General features: G+C 41.7%; 1 protein-coding gene across 1 annotated transcript in view; it reads right to left on the bottom strand.

The window, feature by feature from the left end:
• Window positions 1-22,857, bottom strand: part of ECD (ecdysoneless cell cycle regulator) — a 30,090-nt gene that overhangs the window by 5,467 nt on the left and 1,766 nt on the right. The window contains exons 2-13 of the mRNA XM_077454394.1: window positions 21,501-21,707; window positions 19,693-19,810; window positions 17,794-17,881; window positions 17,503-17,678; window positions 14,978-15,170; window positions 13,564-13,692; window positions 10,875-11,000; window positions 7,860-7,945; window positions 7,117-7,223; window positions 6,467-6,653; window positions 5,778-5,845; window positions 4,442-4,647 (exon numbers count right to left, since the gene is read on the bottom strand). Coding sequence (XP_077310520.1) covers window positions 4,442-4,647; window positions 5,778-5,845; window positions 6,467-6,653; window positions 7,117-7,223; window positions 7,860-7,945; window positions 10,875-11,000; window positions 13,564-13,692; window positions 14,978-15,170; window positions 17,503-17,678; window positions 17,794-17,881; window positions 19,693-19,810; window positions 21,501-21,705 — 1,689 coding nt within the window. The 5' untranslated portion in view covers window positions 21,706-21,707. The remainder of the gene's footprint in view (window positions 1-4,441; window positions 4,648-5,777; window positions 5,846-6,466; window positions 6,654-7,116; window positions 7,224-7,859; window positions 7,946-10,874; window positions 11,001-13,563; window positions 13,693-14,977; window positions 15,171-17,502; window positions 17,679-17,793; window positions 17,882-19,692; window positions 19,811-21,500; window positions 21,708-22,857) is intronic.

Below are 22,857 nucleotides of genomic sequence, written 5' to 3'. Positions count from 1 at the left end.
AAGTGTTCTGCCTGAATTTTTAAAATGTCAATGGGCAAAGCCATTTCTGATCTAGGCCACTTCTCCTGGACAGCTGCCTCTAAGGACTGTCCCCCAAGCTAAACCAAAAAAAAGTTGCAATATGTTGATACTATTTCCCAGGGAACTGAAAGAAGGATTTACCCCTTCACAGATTTTTGGATGTTAACCATAAACGGAGGCTCCAGTGCACTCAGCCTACATCACATGGCATTTCCAGGTGGTCTTTCATCCGGGTACTAACCAGGCCCGACCCTGCTTAGCCTCCAAGATCGGATGAAAATCGAGTGCCATCAGGGTGATGTGGCCATAGGCTTTGGAGTCAGACACATTAGGAATATAGAGCTTGAATTCTCTGTTTCAAGCCGATAGGATACCGCTTTCCAGCTGTCTAGAATGAGACTGCGCATAAAGAACAGCCTTGAATGAAGCCCCCCATCTTTCCCGACAACCTCACGCAAAGCTGAATAGGAGAAAAACATCTTGCTTCGACTACCTAGATCAGACCTTTATGGCGCAGATCTTAGCCTGGGGTACGAATACCCTTGATCCTATGATCAGACCCAAGCATTCTTCATGTTTTAAAGAATATTCCCCCTAGGTTGAGAATCTGACCTAGATATTCCAGGTAGTCGAATGTGGTGACCATACTTTTGGTCTAAGCGGGCTACCGACTGGTCTAACAAGAACAGAATGACTAGGTAAACCATACCTTGGGCCCTCAATCTGGCTAGAAAAGGAGCCAGAACCTTGTACTCAAGGTGTAGCAACTAGAGCAGAAAGCAGAGCTACACACTGATAAAGAAGATTTTCCACTTTGAAAGAAAATATTACTAGTGAGCGAGGAAATAGGCATATGGAGATATGCATCTTCATGCAAAAAGGGAGAGATTATATTCAGCAATTGAATTTTAGATTTTTGAGACCTAGAATGTCCATTTGGTTTTAACCAAATCCCAATCTCTGCTCTTACATGGGGCCACAATGAACACTTTTTGCCAAAAGATGGTCCACTGCTAGAGAGAAAGATTTATTTTTCTCTGGAACGTTTGATTTAAAGAAGAGGCGACGGAAACTCTTGGAACTCCAGAAGGTGGCGGTCTTTCCTCCCCAGCAAGGATCCGTGCACCTGGGAGACAGTACCAGAGACATGTCGTCCCAGCAGCCAGATGAGGCTAAGTGAGATGAAGCAGCCAGCTTCCCTTCCCAGCAGCAGATGATGCACCCCAGAATGATGCCAGCAAGAAGGGCTGGCCACAGGGCAGAGTGCTGCTGGCCTCTGCTCACAACTAACAGAAGATGGAATTCCTGTGGTAGTGGATGGTACTCCAGTCTCCACTGTCACAACCCCAGAAAATGGTCTGGCACTGAGAGACGGGAGGATGTCAGCCATGATTTGAAAGCACTGGGGTATTTTCATCTACCAAAAGTGGATGGGACTTCAGTGTCCACTTGTATACCCCAGGGATTCTGGGCAGTAGGCCCAGATCCCCAACAGCATGATGGAGTGACCCAAGTCAGTCTGTCTTCTCTCTAGCAGCTGAAAGGACTCCAGGGAGAAGGGCCAGTCGATGCTTCTCCCCATTGATGGCCATGTTTGCTGAGAGGCAGGGGTTGGCTGGGTGAGTAATGGCATGTTTAGGACAATTTGGGGTACGTTGTGGATACGGGGGGGGGGGGGGACTGGAACTACTGACTAACTTTCTAATTCAATCTTTCTGGGGTCTCCTCCTGTGTTAGTCCCCTGCCGAAAGGGGAGATGTGTGACGGGAGTCACTTTGGGTGGGGGGCTTGTGGAACTCAGCTTACCTTGGAGAGCTGTGGAAACTCCTTGTTCAGCTCCCCCGGGCCCCTCCTATGTGTAAATCACCCTGTGTCCAAGAACCCCAGTCTGATCTGTGCTAGTCGGACTCACTGTACAGCCACACTGGAATGTTGTATATATTGTGTGTTGTCTCATGCCGTTGGATGCTTTGCTGGGATCTTTTGGGGTGTGGCCATGTCCCATTTTTCTGTTGTGTCTGTCTGCCTTAGGAGAAGTGTATTATGGGATGGATGTTTGTATTGGTGTTCCTGGGATGTAAACCCAGGGCGGGGGCAGGGCAGAAAGGGGAGGGGGGGGGCGAATTCCTCCATCTGCCCTACCTGCTGATAAGGTGGTCTATTGTTCAAATGTTTCAATGCCTGTGTGTTCCTTATTGCCGGTTGGACAGTTTAGCCCATCCTGAATCCGGGCGGGGGCATTGTCCCTCAGTGTTTTTCTGTTTATACCCGTGTTTCAATAAACAGTCTGTTTTCACCCTACATTGAGTTACGGCTAATGACTGGGTGCTCTGAGGGATTTTGGACCATGCTGGTACCAGATAGAGGGGAAGCATTTATGGCAGACAGACAGACCCCCCCCAGGCCAACCTGTCCATCGGATTGGGTGCAGGCACCGCTATTGTAACTAGGGGGAAAATGGCAGTGGAGCCTTGCGGCTTCACTGCCGGTTTCCTACTGTTCATGCGCAAGTCGCTTTGTGAATGGCCAGCTTGAATTCTGGGACACACACACAGGTCGCAGAACACAGTTGGGGGGGGGGGGCTCTCGCAGCACAAGAGGACATGACATCCTGTGCCATGGCCTGGCTGGAACGGAAGTCAGGAGTGGTCGAGGGGTGGTCTTTAGTTTAAGACCACCTTTCAAAAGTGAGTGGAACTCTACTTTAGTTTGAGATTAAAGTCTTGTTTTTTTTTGTTTCAAAATAACAAACATATACTTACCTTCACTGTGCTGCGATTCTGCACAGAGCAGCCCAGATCCTCCTCTTCCCAGGTCCCTCACCGGTGCTCCTGGCCCCTCCCTCCTGCCGAGCACCCCCCCCACTGCTCTGTGTATCCATTCAGACACAAAGCCATGGTTTAGTCTCAACCCCCGATCTCCTTATTGGCTTACTGGCTTTGACAGTAGTGGGGGCCAATGGTGCCTGCTGCTGTCTCAGCCAATGAGGAGGGAAAGTCCCAGACAGCAGCGGCTCTTGTGCAACTTTGCTGGATTGAGATGGGGCTCAGGTGAGTATTAGGTGGGCTGCTGCACACAGAAGGTTTTTTTTATCTGAATACATTAGAGCCACTTTAAAAAGGAGAAGTACAGCCAAAGCTTGGTTGGCTGTACTTCTCCTATGGATTACAGGTGTGTGGTTTGTTTTGCACTCCTGTGACCCATTTTCATCAGACAGCGGGCTGAAGTCCGCTGTCTGCTGACATCACAGGGCTGGTCCAGGCTCACGACACTGAAGTCAGGATCCACCCACATGCCTGGACCGGCACCCGGCTCAGCGAGACGCTGAGAGCCTAAGCCAGCTGCTCCAGTCCCCTCTGCAGCCCAACTCTTCAGTGAGCGAGGAGGGGGTAGAACAGAGAGTGGTGACTAAAAATCAGCATCTCTTTGCTCGAGAAACTGTGAGAACTGAGCAATCTGCAGTGTTGGATCACTTGGTTCTCAGTGTTAGAGCTGGCTGGGGACAGATTCTGCATCCACCGAGGCAAGTATAAATCTACAAAAAAAACCATACTTCTCTTTTAAGGCAGCCCATACATTGAACTAAAGAAAAAAAAAAATTACATTCCCCCATTCACACATACAATGTTGCCAGCTATAGCCAATGGCCCTGATTGTTTGGGAAAAAACATGAAAAGCTGGTTGTACACAAGTTGATCCCTGCTAAACCAGCCAAATTTTTGATCCATGTATAGCCAGCTTAATTAATTGCAACATTATGGCCAAATAATAAGCCAAAAGCAGAAATACAAAAATTGCTCTGGTCCAGAAGGAGTGTACAGGTGAGAGAGCTGCAGTGATTAGAGTGGACCTTACAGCTTTATGCCAATCCATACTATGTAACCATCATGAGCAAATAATTTTGTTTAGAAGCAGTGAAATTCTAACCCTTTAATGCTGTGTCCTGGCAGTTCTTTAAGAGGGCTTAAATACCTGGGAGATAGCACAGCTTCTGTATCATGTGGCTTCTGTGATTGTCCCTCACAGTGATCACATAATCAGGAGCCTGTCCCATTGGCAGCTTGGTCAGTATGCTGGGAGCACTCTCTCAGCTCACAACCTCATGCTGCCATGGATGCACATGTGCGGCAGCTGGCTGTTCAAGCCCACCTTTCTTGCTGCCACAAATATATGTTCAGCAAAAAGTGAAGAAACATGGATTAGGACATGCAGTTGGAAAAACACACACACACACACACACACACACACACACACACACACACACACACACACACACACACACCTCCCATATTTCCATCCTGATAGGTTACTTTAAAGAACCAGATACATAACAAGCTTTATCATGCTTGTGTTCCCTTATAAATGTAACAAAAAAAAAAAAAATACGTAACTATGTTTCTTATCAATGTAAGGATCTCACCTCATTTTTCTTCTTGGCAAAACTTTTGCCAATGTTGGTGTGTGCCAGTTCTCTGTCCAATACATCCATATAGGAATGCAAGCTTTTTAGAGTGTCTGCACCCAGGGGTGAATCTTCATTACCATCCACGTCCTCATCACTATCTAGCAGGTCAAAATCCTCCTCAGACTCTAGATCATCAGAATCCAGCTCTTCTGGACTAGGACCTGTATGAAAAATGCATGAAAAGATTCAGAAAAACAAGTCAAATATAAAATTAAAATCATAGCTGACTGCCAACTGAATTTATTATATATGGAGGAAGAGTAACGGACTCTAAAAACACATATAAAAACATAGTTATTTGGAATATGCAGCTTTTATACATGGAAATGTTGCTGTCTTAAAAGTAAAACTGAACAAAATGATGAAAATATGGTCCAAATAACCCCCTTGCACTTATCCAAATTAGAAGCTGCCAGCAAGTGATGATGCAGACATCTTCGGATAAAAGTTCAAAATTCTTGCTGCACTACAGGGTACCATTGACCATCAGATCAAATGTGAACAAATTGTGGGACTGTACCACGAATTCTCTAATGAAAAACTCACCTAGATGTTGAAGCCAAACTTTTGTTTTTGTTCCACAGATAATTAGGGCATATACCCGTCAGGTTATTTTCGTTTCATCAAAGGGGCCACCGGCAGCAATAAAAGAACAGAACATTTCTTTTTCTCCTAATGCCCCATACACACGGTCGGATACTCCGACCACAAAATCTGACCGTTTTTTCACCAAACTTGTCCTGCATATACACGGTCGCACAAAGTTGTCGAAAAATCTGATCGTTCGGAATGAGGTGATGTCAAACACGTACGTCGGGAGTATAAACGGGCAAGTAGCCAATAGCTTTCGTCTCTTAGTTTATTCTGAGCATGCGTGGCACTTTGTCTGTCGGAATTGTCTACACACAATCGGAATTTAAACAATCAAATTTTGTTGTCGGAAAATTTTAGCTTCTGCTCTCAAACTTTGTGTGTTGGAAAATCTGACGGAAAAAGTCAGATAGAGCCCACACACGATCAGATTTTCCGACAACATAATCCGATCAGACTTTTTACGTCGGAATTTCCGACCGTGTGTGTGGGGCATAAGTCTAATCAAAGAGAACTAAACTAACAATAAAAACAAGAAATAATGTTATGCTCGAGTTTGTGCTCAAGTCACACGGTGGAGCCCAGAAGCATTTGTCTGTCTTGTTTTGTGATTTGGTAATGCAAGTGAAACATGAATGTAAATAGGATTACTTTTGCCAAACAGAAGGTAACAATGCAACAGTAAGTTATAAATACTCGCCAAGTATTTTTTCCAAGGCGCTTGTAAATGAGTCAACGTCAAATGTGATTGGTGCTTCAGAAGGAAACCTGGATTAGTAAGGAGCAAACATAGTGATTAACATAATATAAAATGTACAGCCTCCAAGAATAAAATTACAATTTGTAGTGCAATGTGATAAATAAAAGTTAAACCTTTTCTTTTACGAATCTGTACTATTTTTTAAGACAATGCAGTGAAAAAAGGTATCAGTCACTGGAATAGAGTAACCCAAGGAAGGCTATATTCCTTTGGCTCAGAAATTCTTCCTTCATTATATAATCAAGGAAATCTCTTGGTGCATTCTGTACAAAATGGATATTGGTTTTTGGTTCAAGCACTTTGTAGGCGCACTCTGCTTGAGATTCTCTTAAGCCTCATACACACTATCAGATTTTCTGCTGATTTTTGTCTTCAGATTTACCAAAACCATGTAGTGCAAGGGCCTGCCTGATTTCATACAAATTGAAACTCCTAAGGTTTGACCTCATATTATATGGTTTTGGTAAATCTGAAGACAAAAGTCAGCAGAAAATCTGATAGTGTGTATGGGGCATTATAGATGATTCCATCCCCTGTTTGCAGTTAAAGTCTGAGACTATGGGAATTCTCAGGACACCAGGCGCTGATGGCCAAGAAGGCAAAAACACAATATATAATTACACACATACCAGGGCACCTCTGCTCCTTCATGTGATGACACCTTTGAAATAAAAGCCTTCATGCTATCGGTTACTTCAGCCAAGTTGTAATTGTGGGCACTGTCAGAGGTTGGTGGGAGCACAGTTTCCTTCGAACCTGCAGCATCCTGTAAGATCTGTTCCAACTGTTCTGGTGAGATGTCCAACCAGCTGTCATCTTCAACAAAAATTAGCATATTATAGTTCAAAGTGGCACAATGCAGAATAAGTATAAATATGACTAAATGCATACCTGTACACTAACAGTGATTAGATAATAGTTAAAAGTTCAGTTTAACCGACGGTTGGCCTGCTACACATATGGGAGGCACCTTCCTGCAGAGCTGGGAGCTCAAAAACCATGAAAAAGAGTTCCAGTCCATTGTGGGATGGATTTTGAGCACCCAGATCTCCCAGGAGGCTGTGGTGATCAAGAAGCAAAAACCATGTAGCAATGTATGTGCCCCAATATTTACCCAATTTAATATGCCTAGCCAACAATGCTATAGTTACCACAATAGTGGGGGAACACAGAGGTGAGACTCCACAAATCTAAATTCTCAGATTTTTTTTTTTTATGTATATAAAAAAAAAAAAGACAAAAAAAAAAAAACCAAAACATAAAAGGCATGGCAACGTACCTTCATCTGGTGGAAGACTGGCCTCCTCTTTCTTCATCTCTTCCATGTTCACAGGTAGTATATTAAGCAAGCTCAGGATTTCTTCACCAGTGCTAAACATTACTGAACTAGAGATTGAAAAGTACTTACTGAATGAAGATTTACACCATCCCAAATTATTTAAACACAATACACTGCATACGTAAAAAAAATTGTGTTTAAATCATGTGTTCACTTCTATTCAGTGCCAGAGATTGCAGTTTAAGTATCACCCCCGCACATTCTTGTTGGACCATGGCTATGATGGACTGACATGCTGACCAATAGAAGTGTGTGTGTGCTAAACCATAAGGAACTGTAATGCAGATGTAAACCTTATCTTCTCTGCATAGCTGGATAAGCTTTGCATATACAGTCTCCAGTGCAGGACTTATTTTGCAGAACCTTTTGATGGAGAAAGTCTGTCCATAGAAGTATTACTTGTTTTGAATTATAAACCAAACTAAGTAGAGTGAATATTATTAGAGAGGGGGTAGTAGGACATATCAATGCTCCAGCAAACAATTACATTTCAGAAGAGTACATGCACACCTTCTGTATGTTTGTTTGTAGGTACTGATCAAAAATGAGGTACCAATCCTACTGATATATAGGAGAACCATCTAATTTTTAGAAGGTACAAATATGTATATAAAGGCCTGTCATAAAAATTATATAGTCTCAAATCTGAGAATGAAGATAGATAGATAGATAGATAGAATTACCTGCTAGGTTTAAATAGTGATTGCTGGAAATACATTTCGGCTTTCTTCAGGAGTTCACAATATCTTGAAGACCCCTCAATTTCACCCTAAATTTACAGACAGCGAACATCAAGTATCACCACCAGCAAAGTTTTCCATTAAAAGTATGGATGGTAATACATTGTCAAATCTTAAAACTTTTGTTTTAAACCCATAACCATACAATACTAGCATATGACCAATGACATAAAACATAAATTACAGATGACAACTAATTTATGGAAAGTAGCATGATCATATATTACGAGTTACTATTGTAGTGTTAACCCTGAAGTTATCTTGTATGTGCATTTTACATTTTAACACACTGGTGCTTCATGATTTTTATTTTGTTACCAGCAAAAGTGTCCATGTTCCAAATGGACAGGGTTGGGTATATTAAGTGGTGCAGGAAAGGAGCGAGAGAGTAGTAAAGGATGGTTTAAAATTGGGCAGCAATGGCAGAAGAGAAGTGCCGTTGGTAGGCAGTATGTGCAGAAGAGCCATGATTGAGGGCAGCATTTGTAGGAATTGAGTGACTGAGGGGAATTTGTACATGAGAGGAGTATAGCGCCTATTAGAGGAGGCAGTATGTATGGCACTGGGCAGTGTGCGCAGAATAGGAGTGTGGTGGGTATGATGGTGGCCAATACTTGAAAAGGAGTAAAGGATGGTATGCCATTGGGTAGTGTGTACAGAGGAATGTGAAGGGGTGGATAGAGGGAATTGGGGAGGATAATATGACAGCAGACAGTAGTGTAGAGGGTATGGCAGTGAGCAGTGTGTGCAGGATAGGCATATATGAAAGTAATAGAGTGGGGTAAGAGTAGTGTGAAGGGTATGACTTTAGGCAGTATATGCAGGAAAGTAGCACAAACAGGTTGATTTACTAAAGACAAATATACTGTGCACTACAAGTGCACTTGGAAGTGCAGTTGCACTAGATCTGAGGGGAAGATCTTAAATGAGGGGGAAGCGTTGCTGATTTCTATCATCCAATCAAAAATATATAATTTTTTTTCCTTGCATGTCCCCCTCAGATCTACAGCAACTGCAGCTCCAAGTGCACTTGCAGTGCACAGTGGATTAATCTTTAGTAAATCAATCCCAAAGTGTATGACAGCAAGAAGTATGTGTAGTAAAAATTGCAGAGGGTATAAAGACCGGTAGTATATACAGTAGAGTAATGTGGTTACAATGAAAGAGGAGCGTGGAGCATTTGATGACGGGCAATATGTGGTGGGCAATATCTGCCATTATTGGACATTATGGTGGCTGGGGACGAGGGAGTGTTGTGGGTCAAAGTCTCAGTGGCAAGGTGCAGGCTGTAGAAGGATCTGCTGTTAGGTGGGCATTTTGTTTTGAGGGTGATGTTTGGTAGGTAGGGAATGATGGGCTGTTAGTCGTGGTGCTGTGAAGAATGGGAAAAGGTTGGGGGATTGGTGAGGAAGCAGGGGAGGATGTGTTCAGGGGAAGATGCAAATGCAGGAGGTGTGCTTGTGTGTATAGAAGTTGATGGGCCAAGCTGTGACCAGGAGGGAGGGAATGCTGCAAGTGGAAGTGTGATGATTGAGAAGGGATGTGTTGTGCTCAGGGGTGTGCACTGTGAGATGGGCAGAAAGGAATGTGTATGCTGAGAGTGGGGAGTTTGGATTGGAATGTGATGTAAGCATAAAGGGGGAAGGGGGGGGGGCTAGAATGGGAAGCATGGTGTCCCATGGCGCCAGTGTCCTTCAGCTTTGATCTGTCCTGTTCACACAGTGCAGGGGCTGGATCTCCTGGAGCTGGACAGGGGAAGGAGTACAGGGGTGCGGGCGAGATGTCGTAGGAACTTGTGACTCCTGGCTCACTTTCACATTTGTCCTTGCACCTATACATAGAAAACTCTGCTCTCTCAAAATGCCCACCCTGGCATTGATGCTTCCAGGCTCCCCGCTGCAGAAGTCCTGAGTTGGGATTGCTCTGTATGATCATCAGGGTGAATGTCTTGGGAGTGGATGTCAGGGTCGGTGTGCTTGTTAGAGCAGTTCTTTGCCAGGGGTAGAGATCAGGGCTATTGTAAATCAGCATGTTAATGCTCAGGCCATCAGTACTGCCACCATGCAATTGTGGAAAATTGCTGTGTTGTCATCCAGATGACAAATGTGTAGTGGCAGGTAATAAGTGACCAGGGACCCCAGTGTGTCTTCTTCCTTCGTTTGAAGGTCAGGGGTGCTAGTGATGTGAGCTAAGGGCATGGGGAGTCGGTGTGTAGGTGCTGGTTTGAGGCTGAAAAGCAAATGGGGGGAAAAAAATGTGGCTGTAATAAAATATGTTTCTGGCTACATTCTAAAAGATTATGTAAAGGACAGGAGGGGAAGAGGTGGGGAGAGAGATAGATAATCAGAGGGTCAGACAGACAAGAAAGAGGTAGATAAATCACTATAAAAATGAAAGGGTACTTATGATGGATTTGTAGCCTAAATGGTTTTACATTTTTGGTTTTGAATGGAGCAGGAAATACCACAACAGTTTTTTTTCTCCCTTCACTTATTGCCACAGGGACACAGCAGTGAGTCAGATGAAATCTCTCCAAAGTAAGGGGAGTTCTTGTTGCAACATTTCCCTTTACCTCCTGTTTCAGCATCAACCATAAAATGTTTGATTGCAATGGTCACCAGGACAAATCAAAAAGGTGAAGCTCCCCAGAAAAAACAAAAACACACACACACACACGACAACAACAACCAGCTTGTCCAAGGTTCTATTCGATCCCCAATCTATACAAAACAAAAAACATAATTTGGCTATAGATAGCTTTATGTATAAATCCAATATATGTGAAGCATAAAAAGGAGAGCCAGGGAAATACGTAAAGATGGCTGTCCCATGTAAAGATGTAAAATAAATTTACATTCCTTAAAAAAAAAATAAAAAAAAGCCATACATTTCCTACAAGCCAAGCATTTCTTATAAAAATATCACCATACATCCATACAACAAACTCCTAAAATATACCTTGAAGAAATCATTCTTTTTTAAAGAATTCAGGAATCCGGTCCACAGTGGACTTTTACAGGGCTGTTTTGGGACCTCCATAGGTGATGCAGTACATTTTGAACACAGAATCTCAAAGCCATGTGCCTAAACATGAAAAGGGAGGTAGAATAACATATTACACAGCTTTCTGCATAAGTAATCACCTCTTGGAATTTCATATTTTGTAGCGTTACAACCTAGAAATCAAATTTACGATTTAAGTGGCAATATACCAATTGATTTACACAACATAATTCAGGTTAGGATGGTACCAAATAATTCATACTATGACACAAAAGGTGAGTAAAAAAGCTGCCCTACCGAAACTGGCCAGCACCTCTTTTGGCTACTGCCACGACTGTAAAGCCTTTTTTTGGAAAATCTCTATCAGATGTGCACATAAGGACAATTTCTCTAGTTCTGTCACTTGAAGGTAATCAATAGTGAATAGAAATTTAAGACTTGCCACAAATTCTCAATTGAACTCATGTCTCTGGACCATTCTAAGACATTCAAGTTTTTTGTAACACCGACCCCCCCTCCCCAGATGTAGTCCTGGTTATTTAGGTTCACTTACCTAGTGGAAGGTGACCCTCTACCCCGTCTCCGATTTCTTGCTGACTGAAACAGGATTTTCCCTCCACTGCATTTGGCTCCATTCAGTTTGCCCTAGATCTGGACCTTGCTAATGAAACATGCTGCTACCACTATCAAGCTCAAAATGAGCATAGTTTTACCAGAGTTGTGAGAAGTGTAGTTGTTCTCATACACTTTTTACACTTGCTTCAAAATGTGGCATTGGACGAGCTTTTTTAAAGCACTCTGAATGCCAATGAAAGCCCCTGTCACTAAATAACATAGTTACCTTACAGTCCTGTTCACATATTGTATTTGCTTTGCTTCAAAAATTATACGCCAAGTCGCTTTCATGGTGCTTCAAAGTGTCTTCAAAGACTCCATCGAAGCCTAGGACTAAGCTCGCTTTGAAAAGTATGAGTGTTCAATCAGCTATGGGCAGCAGTTGCCATCATCCTTATAGTCATAACCAGTTTAAAAGTCCTCCAAAAAGAGGAAATTGTTGTTTAACTGGTTATGACAAAGCTCGTTTACAGCACTTGCAGCTTTTGAAAATGTTTTTATTTAGCTTTAGTTTTGCTTTCTTTTGGAGGTATTGCACGTATGGGATAACCAGGGATACACTGGGAGACCAACAAGTGAACCAGAAAGATATCAGCAGTCACTTCCAGTTCATGTGTATGTGTATATATTCTGGAAGAGTCTGGTGCAGATGTCACATCTGGCGTGCAGCGCGGCGTAGCAGGAAGGCGAGCAGGGTCCAGAATGAAGCGGAGCAACTAGCAGAAGGACATGGTAATGCTATAGCTGAAGGTGAGCAGGGACTAGAGAGAGAGGATTGAGTGGCGAAGGATCAGCAGAGCTGGCATACCAGAAAAGGAGAAACTAGCAATGTCACATGTGGTGCGCATCATGGGAGCAATATAGCGGGAGGTGAGCAGAAAGAGGAGGATCAGAAAACCAAAGTATCAGCAGAGCTGGGGGCTACTACTGAGTAGGGGATCAGCAGAGTTGGGGTTACTACTGAGCCAAGGATCAGTAGTACTGGGGGTTCCTACTGAGCCAAGGATCAGTAAAGGTTGGGGTACTGAGTGGGGCATCAACAGAGCAAGGGGTACTACTGAGCAGGGGATCTGCTGGACAAGGGTACTAATAAGCTGGGGATTTGCTGAACAAAGGGTACCAATGCTGAACAGGGGTACTAAGGAGCTGGGTATCTGCTGAGTGGGGGTACTACTAAGCCAGGGTTCTACTGGGCCCCTTTAAAACAAAATAGAAAATCAACATATGCACAGGGCATCTGCCAAGCTTCATTATAAAGCATCCTCAAAGCATCACGTAAGCATCAAAAAAGTATGCTGAAGAGGCAGGCACTTTAATGTGTGTTGAAGTCAAAGCAAGTGTAAATGAGCCCTAAAGGCTAAAAAAAAAAAAAAAAAAAAAAAAAAGTATATTTGGTTTAATCACACCAGAAAAGCTACACATTTCAGCACATGGAAAATGACAAGCTAAATCTTATTAATTTAGTGAAGTCAGCACCGCTACCTTTCCTTCATCTCTGTTCCCCACAATGGTACATTGGATGCAAAAACTGCACACCATTACATAGCTTTGGGGGAGATGAATAACTATCACTCTTACCAACCAAGAACAGCAGTTTATACAATCAGTATTAGGTAAGAATTATTCTGAGTTTCTCATTGCAACCAACCAGACTCAAACATGCATAGTGAGTGTTGCAGAAAACGTTTAATCTAATTGAAGGTGATCAGGCAGCACAGAATAGTTTAGACTTGGGATTGTCTTCACAGTGCACAGACCACGTCCGTTCAAAGATTGTTCACACCTCAAACCTATATCACCACAGTGCAGTAGTGCAGTGCGGTACAATGCAGTGCTGTGTGTAAAGTAAATAGTGCAATGCTTCCCACCACCCCTATAAAACACACACCGGCATGCACACATTATAGTATGTGGGCTGGTGTGAATGAGCCCTTATAGTTGATGCTGAAAAAACAAGATAGTAACCACTAGAAGTAGCAAATCTTAGTAAAATATAAAATGAATCATGGGAAAACTGATCAATAATTACCAGCTTCATCCCAAGTTCATATGCTTTATACTTAGGATGTGAAAGGGCAGGAAGAGTATATCCACTGCGTTTGTCTGGCTGGAACCTCTGCTGGACAAGCTGAGCATACAAACACTTTGTAAATGTCACCTAGGTATAGGAAAGTTAAGAAAATAAAAGCATTAAAACAAAAAGGGGCATATGCTGGTATTTACTGTACATTCATGTTTCATAAGAAGCTGAACAATAATGATGGAAAAGCAGACTCCGGTTTAGATATATTTGGTCATTTTGATTGCATGCATACTAGATAATGTGTACGTGCAACAGATACAGGTATTTATTACCAGTGCCAGAGGTCACAGTAAACTCCCTGACAGTACCTTCAAAAACGTTTCTAAACAGAAGGATGGAGCCACCGTTTTATGGGCATCACCCAGAGTCAGTATGTGCTTCCTGTATGATGATGCTGACCCAGAGATGACAGTTGTCATGCAAGTCATGTAAATCCTGGTGTCTGGGCTCTATGCTCTGAGCTGTGTGTACACCTCTTGCATACAGCTGTGTATCCTGCTTCTGTATTTTACCTTGTGATTTACGAGAAATGTACAATCTTAAATCAGTGAGCGATAAGTGGTAGGAGGGTCTGTGAAAATGCTCATGCAATACAAATACAGCTCCGTGTCAATGATCAAACCAGCATGAACACCCACAGTTCTATAGTTCTTCTTTCATAGACAATGCCCAGCATTCTTAAGCTTGTCTGTAAATGCTGAAAACCAATATATAAAAATCAATCAACCTTTTCATGTGACAACACTGAAGAAATGACACTTTGCTACAATGTAAAGTAGTGAGCGTACAGCTTCTATAACAGTGTAAATTTGCTGTCCCCTCAAAATAACTCAACACACAGCCATTAATGTCTAAACCGCTGGCAACAAAAGTGAGTACATATAAACACCACACACAGCGGGTAAAATAAGTATTGAACACCATTTTTCAAGGTAAATATATTTCTAAAGGTGTTATTGACATGAAATTGTCACCATATGACAATAACAACCCATGCAATCCATACATACAAATAAACCAGATTTCAACAGGTGTCTTGGCTTTTCATGTCTTTTTGCACCTCCCATTCTTCATGTGTTCAATACTTTTTTCCTGTATAATTGCATTTTATTACACACCAAGACACCTGTTGAAATCTGGTTTATTTGTATGTATGGATTGCATGGGTTGTTACCAACATGTGGTGAACATTTCACGTCAATAGCTCCTTTAGATATAGATTTACCTAGAAAAATGGTGACGTGTTCAATACATATTTTACCTGCTGTATGTATATATGCAAGTCCACGTTAAGAATCAGAATATTCACGAATCTAGAGACATTAACAGTTAAACTGAAAATAATGTACATAATCTATACCGATGTGAGCACACGTGTCTCAGGCAAGAAATGACGAAAGGTCCTGCAGGATTTCAGGTCTAAAGGATCTCGGAGATAAAATGCTTGCACTGCTGCTGCCAACAGCTGTGGGCGCTCCTTTAATACTACTGCAATCCCAGCTGGCACAAAGCAATGGGCTTGATGAAGTGATTCCTTAATTTTCTCAGGATATCTAAACAATCAATGACAATGAACAATAAGCCAAAAAAAATTGACACTTTTTTTTTACATTTTTTAACATTTTAGGCTTTAATGCCACTCATACACAAAGTAATTTTAAGGTAATTTCACAGAAACTAACATATCAATAAAACCTAGCACTAATCAAAACCATATTACGCTTAAAACTGTTAGGTAGGCTGCCTTGATCTGTATGGTTTTTGTACCTCCAAATCTGATTGAAATACCTCAAAAATGACTGTGTTTATGAGCAGTATTGGGTATCAATTTTTTTTTTTGAGTAGCAGTTAATTCATATTATATATAGCAGACTTCTCGCTATTGGTATCAAATCCCAAATCCAATTTATGGAAGAGTTATAACCTGTCAGCTTTTTTCTTTTTTTTTGCCATCACTTTCCCCATTTGAGAAATTTCTATAACAATATAGCAATGACCTGATCGCAATAAAAACCTGACAAAAAAGATTGAACCCCTCCCCATTCTATTAAAAAACAGCATTTGGATTGTAGTTTTGGGCTTTAAATCTCTCATATTACTGACTGTGTTAATATATATCTGTCACAAAATAAAGCTTGCTTCTGTAGATTCTTCCAGCTGCTAGATTCTGATAGCTAGTGATGGAGACACACAATAAAACTGGAGGTCTTTATAATCTGAATGCAGTAGGGATTTCTTCATCCTGGAAAACTCAGGATGCTTAGAGTACTTTGACGGCAGTCAAACTGTCAATGGGGGGAGGGGGGGGGGGGTGTCAGCATTTAAAGCAGAGCTTACTCCTATTGTTTTCAGCCAAGGAAGCTGCCATCATGGCCTGTTTGATCTTCGTGATGCTGCATCTGTGATCAGTTATTACACCAGCCATTTGATGGTTTGACGGTTTGGTTGAGAGCACAATGAATGTGACAGCTCCATTCCAGACATGTACTGCGAATGTAACTGCTTTTTGAAACTGTTAAATTGATGGGGATTTAGTTCCGCTTTAGACTCTCTCTTTGAATGTGAATACATGAATCAAAAGATAGCAGAATGCCTTGATTAGCACTGTCTGTCTCCAGTTACAATCAAGTATAATACATGTTAAATGTGAATGATCCAGAATTTGGCTGCCACTGGACAACGCATGAAAGATTTTTCTACTACTGTAAGAATACTTTGGCAGCTACCTTTTTCATCTTCAGGAACAGGAGTATAAGAATATAGGAAACATTAAAATATAAATGTAGCGGATGACATTTTGGACAAAATGTCATACGCATGTAAATTTAGTTTTTGCCTCAGAACAGTAAAGGTTCTGAGGGTTGATTATGTAGGTAGGCCTTAACACCAGTCTGGCCAGGCTGTGTTTAGAAGTTCTGCCTGGTCATGTGAACGGTGAGATGCACATGACAGGCCAGAACCAGGTCTGGTTGGATGTTTGGGTATCGGCCTTCTCAGAGCCAATCAGTGGGAGTGCCGGGGCCCGCTGGGGAGTCTGGGAAGGGGGGTACTTAAGAAGTGTGGGTCACATGACTGGGAGAGGCGTTCGTGAGACCCATGTGGTCTGTTCTGGTTCCAGGACCGGAGTAGCCCCGTGAGGGGTCCCGGTCACGGGGTGTTCGACACCTCACAACATGTTCCTGTTAGTGGCCCCTGGTAGACCTGCCTGGTCTGGGGTAGGGATCCGTCTGTTCCCGAGTCCCGAAACCTGCTGGTCCGAGGTGCAGTAACTGAGGGAGGATTCAAAGTGTCCGGGTGTGCTCACGGCTTGGAGGGACACCGCAGCTCGTGGAAGTGACCAGGGGAGGACTCTTCAGAGGAGGGCCAGCAAGTGGCATCCTGAGAAGTGCCTGGTTACTGAGTTGGGAAGGACATTGATGAATTCACACTTTTCTAGTACCATTGAGGATACGGGAAACGTTCCAGATACGGCGGATAAAGGTTCCTGTTCACCTTTAGTTGATTGTTCAAATTTGAGTCAACGTGCTGACTGCCATGATCTCTGACTAGAGATCTGTTCAGCCTTGAAGTACCCAGCTGCGAGTGGCTACTCTCTGGGTGGAAATAGAGACTTTGCTAGACCTGCAGTTCAAGGTGCCCGAGTTCTTCACCTGTGCCCTCGGTTCCCTAAGAGACTGTGTTATTTGAGAGTTCTTACTGCAAAATAAACCCTTTTAAAGAGGACTTCATCTGTGTTAGTGTTCAAGTCATTGGGTATCAACCCTGGGAACCCCTAGACGTGGAAGAGCAGGCCACGAGAAGGTAACTGGTAAGCCCATTAAGTCAACGCCGCCCTGCAACGGGTTATGGCCGCTACATAAACTTATATCACAAACGATTACATACCCTTTAATTCGCCTTTCAATAGCCTTTGTGATGGACTCTGGTGCCAGGAAACCATCTGGGTGTGCAGAAAAGAGTTTCAGAGATTGCAGTACAGGCATATTGGATGATGGGTCAGGCAGGTCTCCTTCATCCTGCCGTAGTGGGATGAGACACAACTTTCCACGGTAAAAGAACACCTGAACAGAAATGTTTAATGCAAATGTTAGTTACTAATTGTTATTTGATTTTGTACAAGATGTTTCGTAAAGAAACTACTGCACAAAGGAGGATGTCAATCATCACATTACTTACCCGATTGCAGCTATTTTCTGGTTTTAGCCACTTGGGCAAGAAATCAGCTGCTTCAATTAAAAGAAATTCTCCATCATTATCTTCAACTCTATAGAAGATAGTAAATATATGATCTCTTATAGTCTGTGTTTTAATATAAAGCACAAAGTAGCAATTTAATAAAAATGATTGTTTAAAAACAGGCATCACAAATATGACTGCTATTTCTTCTCTCTTTTCAAAAGACATCAAAAATGACATTTATTCTGTAATTTAGGCTCCAACTACAAATTAGGGATATAAGCCCTACCCACATGTTGGCCCCATGTCCAGTAAGAATGCCTTGCTGATTAACAACATCCTTTGATTGGAAAGCAAGTCTTGGGTGTGCAGGCTTAAAGTGCACATCATCTATGTCCGGCCAATGATGCCAATCGAGACCTGGAAGCCAGGGAGTACTGGGGACAGTGCATCGCTGGATTCAAGGCAAGTAGAATTCCACTTTGAGGCCCACAGCCCACAGATGCATCCCTGTTCACTGACTCAGGTCCAACTTTTTGCCTGAATTCCCACCTGAATCGAACCAGAAGCCCAGGACCATTTTTTCAATATGGACCGCGACCACCCCAAAGTTGAGTGAACCAGCCCCATTGAGAGCTGGTCACACTCCTGTCTTGCAAATTGGATGCAATTTGCATGTGTTAACCGAGCCTAAATCAAGAATTCAAAGCCTCTATAGAAAAGTAAGTGTACTCTGAATTTCTTGGGAGGAAATAAAGAAATGATTGACCTGAGAAGTCAGTGCATCAATGTTCTGGAAGTAAATTGTCACTATAACATACATTACATCTGAAAAAAAGTGAAAATTTGTGATTTTTTACATCTTTACTGTCTAACTCAGAATTTTAAAAGATATACACTTTTGAGATGCATTAAATTTTTTTTGTCATGTTGTCCATCAGCTTTTAAAGTGGTTGTACACCCTTACCTCTAGTCAGTAAAGTGACTAGCCTCAGGTGATACACAGAGATGAAACAAATCCTCCCACATAATTTATTGTACGTGTTTATTTGCAGTCATTTGTCCTTTACATCTTTGTAAAACTCAGACGAAATTTTTTTCCCCTAGAATCCCAAAAGCAGAGGGCTGCAGTTATACACTGTACAAGACCTCTGAGAGCTGATTGGAGGGAAAGAAGGGAAGGGAAGGGACAACCCACCTCTTCACACAGCACACAGGAACAGAGCTGTGACTGTCAATCACAAGCTGTGTGCTTGACCTCCCTATCTTGTCAACTTTTTAGTGCTTGGTGTCAGAAGTTCATATGCTGATAAAGGGAGGAACTAGACAGCAGAGAGAAATGACACTTGGTACTTTGGAAAGAAGCTAGTAAACAATATAGAAATATGTGCTTTGTTCAGATTATATGTCTGAACTTTACAACCACTTTAAACTCAAATGTCATACTTTTATCAATGGTTATAACCATATAACATTTTTAATAGCATTTTGTAATCATACATTCCTTTTTCTTTCCACCAGTCTAGCGATCTTCTTTAGTGTTTCATTGTTTTGGGGCTACAAAGAGAACTAAGCCAGTCTGGCCAGGGTGTATGGTTTTTCATATGAAGTGCAGTCTTTTTTTTTTTTTTTTTTAATGGAAGTGGTTTTATTGAGATTTCCCCAAACCGGACAAAGTGAAATTAATATCTAATTGATTGCGAGCTCATCAATAAAAGCTGGGACTTCTTTCACTGATTAAATGATCCAATACTCTTCAAGGGAGTCCATCCTTCCCTAATCAATAAATTATGACCAAAAAAAAATATGTCTATTCTAATATGTGTCACACCATTAAATGAGTAGCTTTACAGAATTAAGCAATGACAGCAACACAGCAAGCTTTAAAAAGCACTGTACCTGGCTGCTAGTTCTGGAAACTTTTTTGTAATGTATTTAATTAGATAAACAACGAACCACTCATCCTCAATGTTGTCACCAAAATGTGTTTTTCCTCCAATATGAGCAGGGGTATTACCTAAACAAAAAAAAAAAAAAATACAAAACAAAAGAAAAAAACTTTATTAACTCTAATAAAAAAAATGGTAGCCATAAAAATTACCCAGAACATAGTATACATTTTTTTCATTTCTAGGTGGACACAGAATGTTAAACCATAAACCAATCATTTTTCAAAGACAGCAATGATGAGATCCCTGTACTGACAGCAATGATGAGATCCCTGTAGTAAGTGTATATTGCTCAAAAAACACTGCTCTCATTAAGGTATTACAGTCTTGTGGAATGATTACCCATCTTTGAATATATTCTACAGTATCCAGATGTTAGCATGGTATCATCACCTGCCATGCCATAGACCTTGGACCACAGGTGAGGAGAGTTTTCTCATGAAGTCCCCAGAATAGAAGCCATCATTTGACAACTGGCCAACAACTACCCAAACATATGAGTTTTAGGTGGAAAGGCCTGTGGTCTTTTAAAAAAAAAAAAAGGGGGAAGGGTTTAAGTTAGAGAGCTGCAGAATGTGTCAATGGACTACAAGTGTGGTAATCATAGCACTTGCATCCCAGAGCTGCAAGTTCTTCCACACACTGTTGGGATTGTGGGGGGGGGGGGGGGGGGGGGGATTTGGGCGTGGGTTCACTTGCACCATGTTACATCCTAAATATGGGTGTAACATGGTCTTTTTCTTTAAAAGGTACTCAGGTACTTAACTTCCCACAGCTGCTTCATCTTACTATTGTGCATCTTTGGCACAGCAATCTTGGACATGGGAGCTGGCTGTGGCTGACCGAAGAACAATCACTTTTGAAGTAGGAGCAGGTACCAATAGAAAAAAAAAAAAAAAAAGTATACTCACAACCTCCAAAAAAATAAAATAAAAACCCTTGCAGTTACGCAGTCATAGACTGAGGAAATGGAGCAGACTAGCAGTACTTCACATTTTGAGTTAAGTTCTGCTGTAAGTTAGGAAACCAACTGGTTAATCTAAGAGACTGCTGAAAATACCTCGGGGTTGTTTTTTTAAAATACAAAGCCTGGAATACACAGACGTCATTTTATACATTGAAAAACAATGTTCCTTTTCCAGACTGGAGAACAGGAGAGATTAATTTTATGACCTACATAAAGCTATAGATGGCCAGTAAACATAGATCTACGCACAGACAGGTGATCAAAGAAAATACATCATGTTTTTCTCTTCCTATGAAGACAATTCACGAAGATGTGTTTTTTTCTTTTATAAACTGTTTGCCATTATATCTTAAGTTAACTCAAAATGTTAAATTTATGAATATTGAAAAGGTTCATAAAAAATGTGTGTATGTTAAATGTAAGTGTAACTGTTATACAAAAAGTCATCTTGTTTTATGCTTTAATTAATTGACTCTCTTGTGATTCTGGGATACCCAATATGGCTGAAAATGTACATATATTTTCCCTGCAAACCTATGTAAATACACAAAACATAAATGGGTTGATTTACTAAAATTGGAGAGTTCAAAATCTGGTGCAGCTGTGCATGGTAGCTAATCAGCTTCTAACTTCAGCTTGTTCAATTATGCTTTGATAAAAAAAAAAAAAAGTAAAAAAAAAACACCTGGAAGCTGATGAAGGGTTTCTATGCAGAGCTACACCAGATTTTCTCTTCAGGTTTAGTAAATCAACCCCAAAGTGTCATGATAGCATAGAGGGGCATGACTTACCTTTCTTTGATTTTAACCTAAGGTTAAATGGTTGATTCTGCCAGATGTAGCTAGCCAGTAGAGGAGCAAGTTGGGCTAGTATCTGCTCTAGATATTGCTGTAGAATATGTTTGTGCTTCTCATCATCAGTACCTTCCTCGTGTACCAGAAAAAGATGATATTCTACAAAATCTTCCACAACCATCAATTTTCGCTGCTCATCCATTTCTGAAATAAAGAAAGTATTTTTTTTCCCCACAATGAACAAATAAAAGCTAATTTTATCATAATTACAAAAAGTGGTACATTTTCTCTTATATTATGCAAGTATAAATGAGTGCTTCAGGTAATATAACTGAAAAGAGAAATGAAGGACAAGGATAATGTGTTAATTATACTTATCTCTATGCTATCCTTACCTAGATAAGATTTTAAAACTAAGGGAAAATCAAATCATTAGCTCGATGATTTCTGCTTATGGTCCCTTCTATATTTTTTGAATGGAATTAGTTGCCACACATGGCATCCCTATAGCCCATATAAAAAAACGATAAAATGACCAAAACCAGCTTTTTTGTGACATTCAGACTTAATCCAGAGAATTTACACACAGTACTTTTCATGCTGCTGCTAGATGTCCTCAGCCTGATGGCCAGCATCATTCATCCCACTTTCTAGCCCTAGATGCATCCCCTGCCAGCTATTGTACAGCGAAAAGTGACATAGCACAGTGATGAGCCACACTGCTTTCTACTCCTATCAGCATGCTTTTTGTTGGCACATAAAGTGATTTGCTCCCTGTGCTGTTAGTCCCCCCTCACACTCCAGATTTGCTAAACAAGGAGTACAGGAGGCTGATACCAGGTGAAATTCAGGTACATACACTTTGTGCGTGTATTAATGATTAAAGAGCTGCATTCATTTGTGTATTTTATACATGTTCAGATTTGAAAAAAGAAGTAAAGGTTTTTAGTTTTTTTGCCCATCATACTTACCTAGGTGGATGCAGCATCTGTCCCCCTCTGCCTCTGCACTGAGAACAGAGCATTTGAACATCGCCAATGGCTTGGTTCTCTCGGCTCTCCGAGCAGAGAGCTACTGCCTGTTAGTCAGCAGCTCTCCGACCTGTGATCCCCCCCCAGCGTGCTCACTGGGGTGCTGAGCTGTGGATGGGCAGGGAGTGACCATCTCAGTCTTTCAGCAGCTCGCTGAGAGACTGAGACAGGCATCAGTCCAGGCACCTGGCGGATCCAGACTTTAATATCGTGATGACGCGGTGCCTGAACTGATTCCAGTGACGTTGGCAGAGAGCGGACTTCAGACCGATCTCTGCTGAAAATGGGTCACAGGAATGCATTAAGAGAAGCCCAGCCAAACA

The sequence above is a fragment of the Lithobates pipiens genome, unplaced genomic scaffold (assembly GCF_037356315.1).
Source record: "Lithobates pipiens isolate NorthernLeopardFrog02 unplaced genomic scaffold, aLitPip1_a1.2 Scaffold_25, whole genome shotgun sequence".
NCBI lineage: Eukaryota > Metazoa > Chordata > Amphibia > Anura > Ranidae > Lithobates > Lithobates pipiens.
This window is presented reverse-complemented; position numbering and strand designations above follow the sequence as displayed.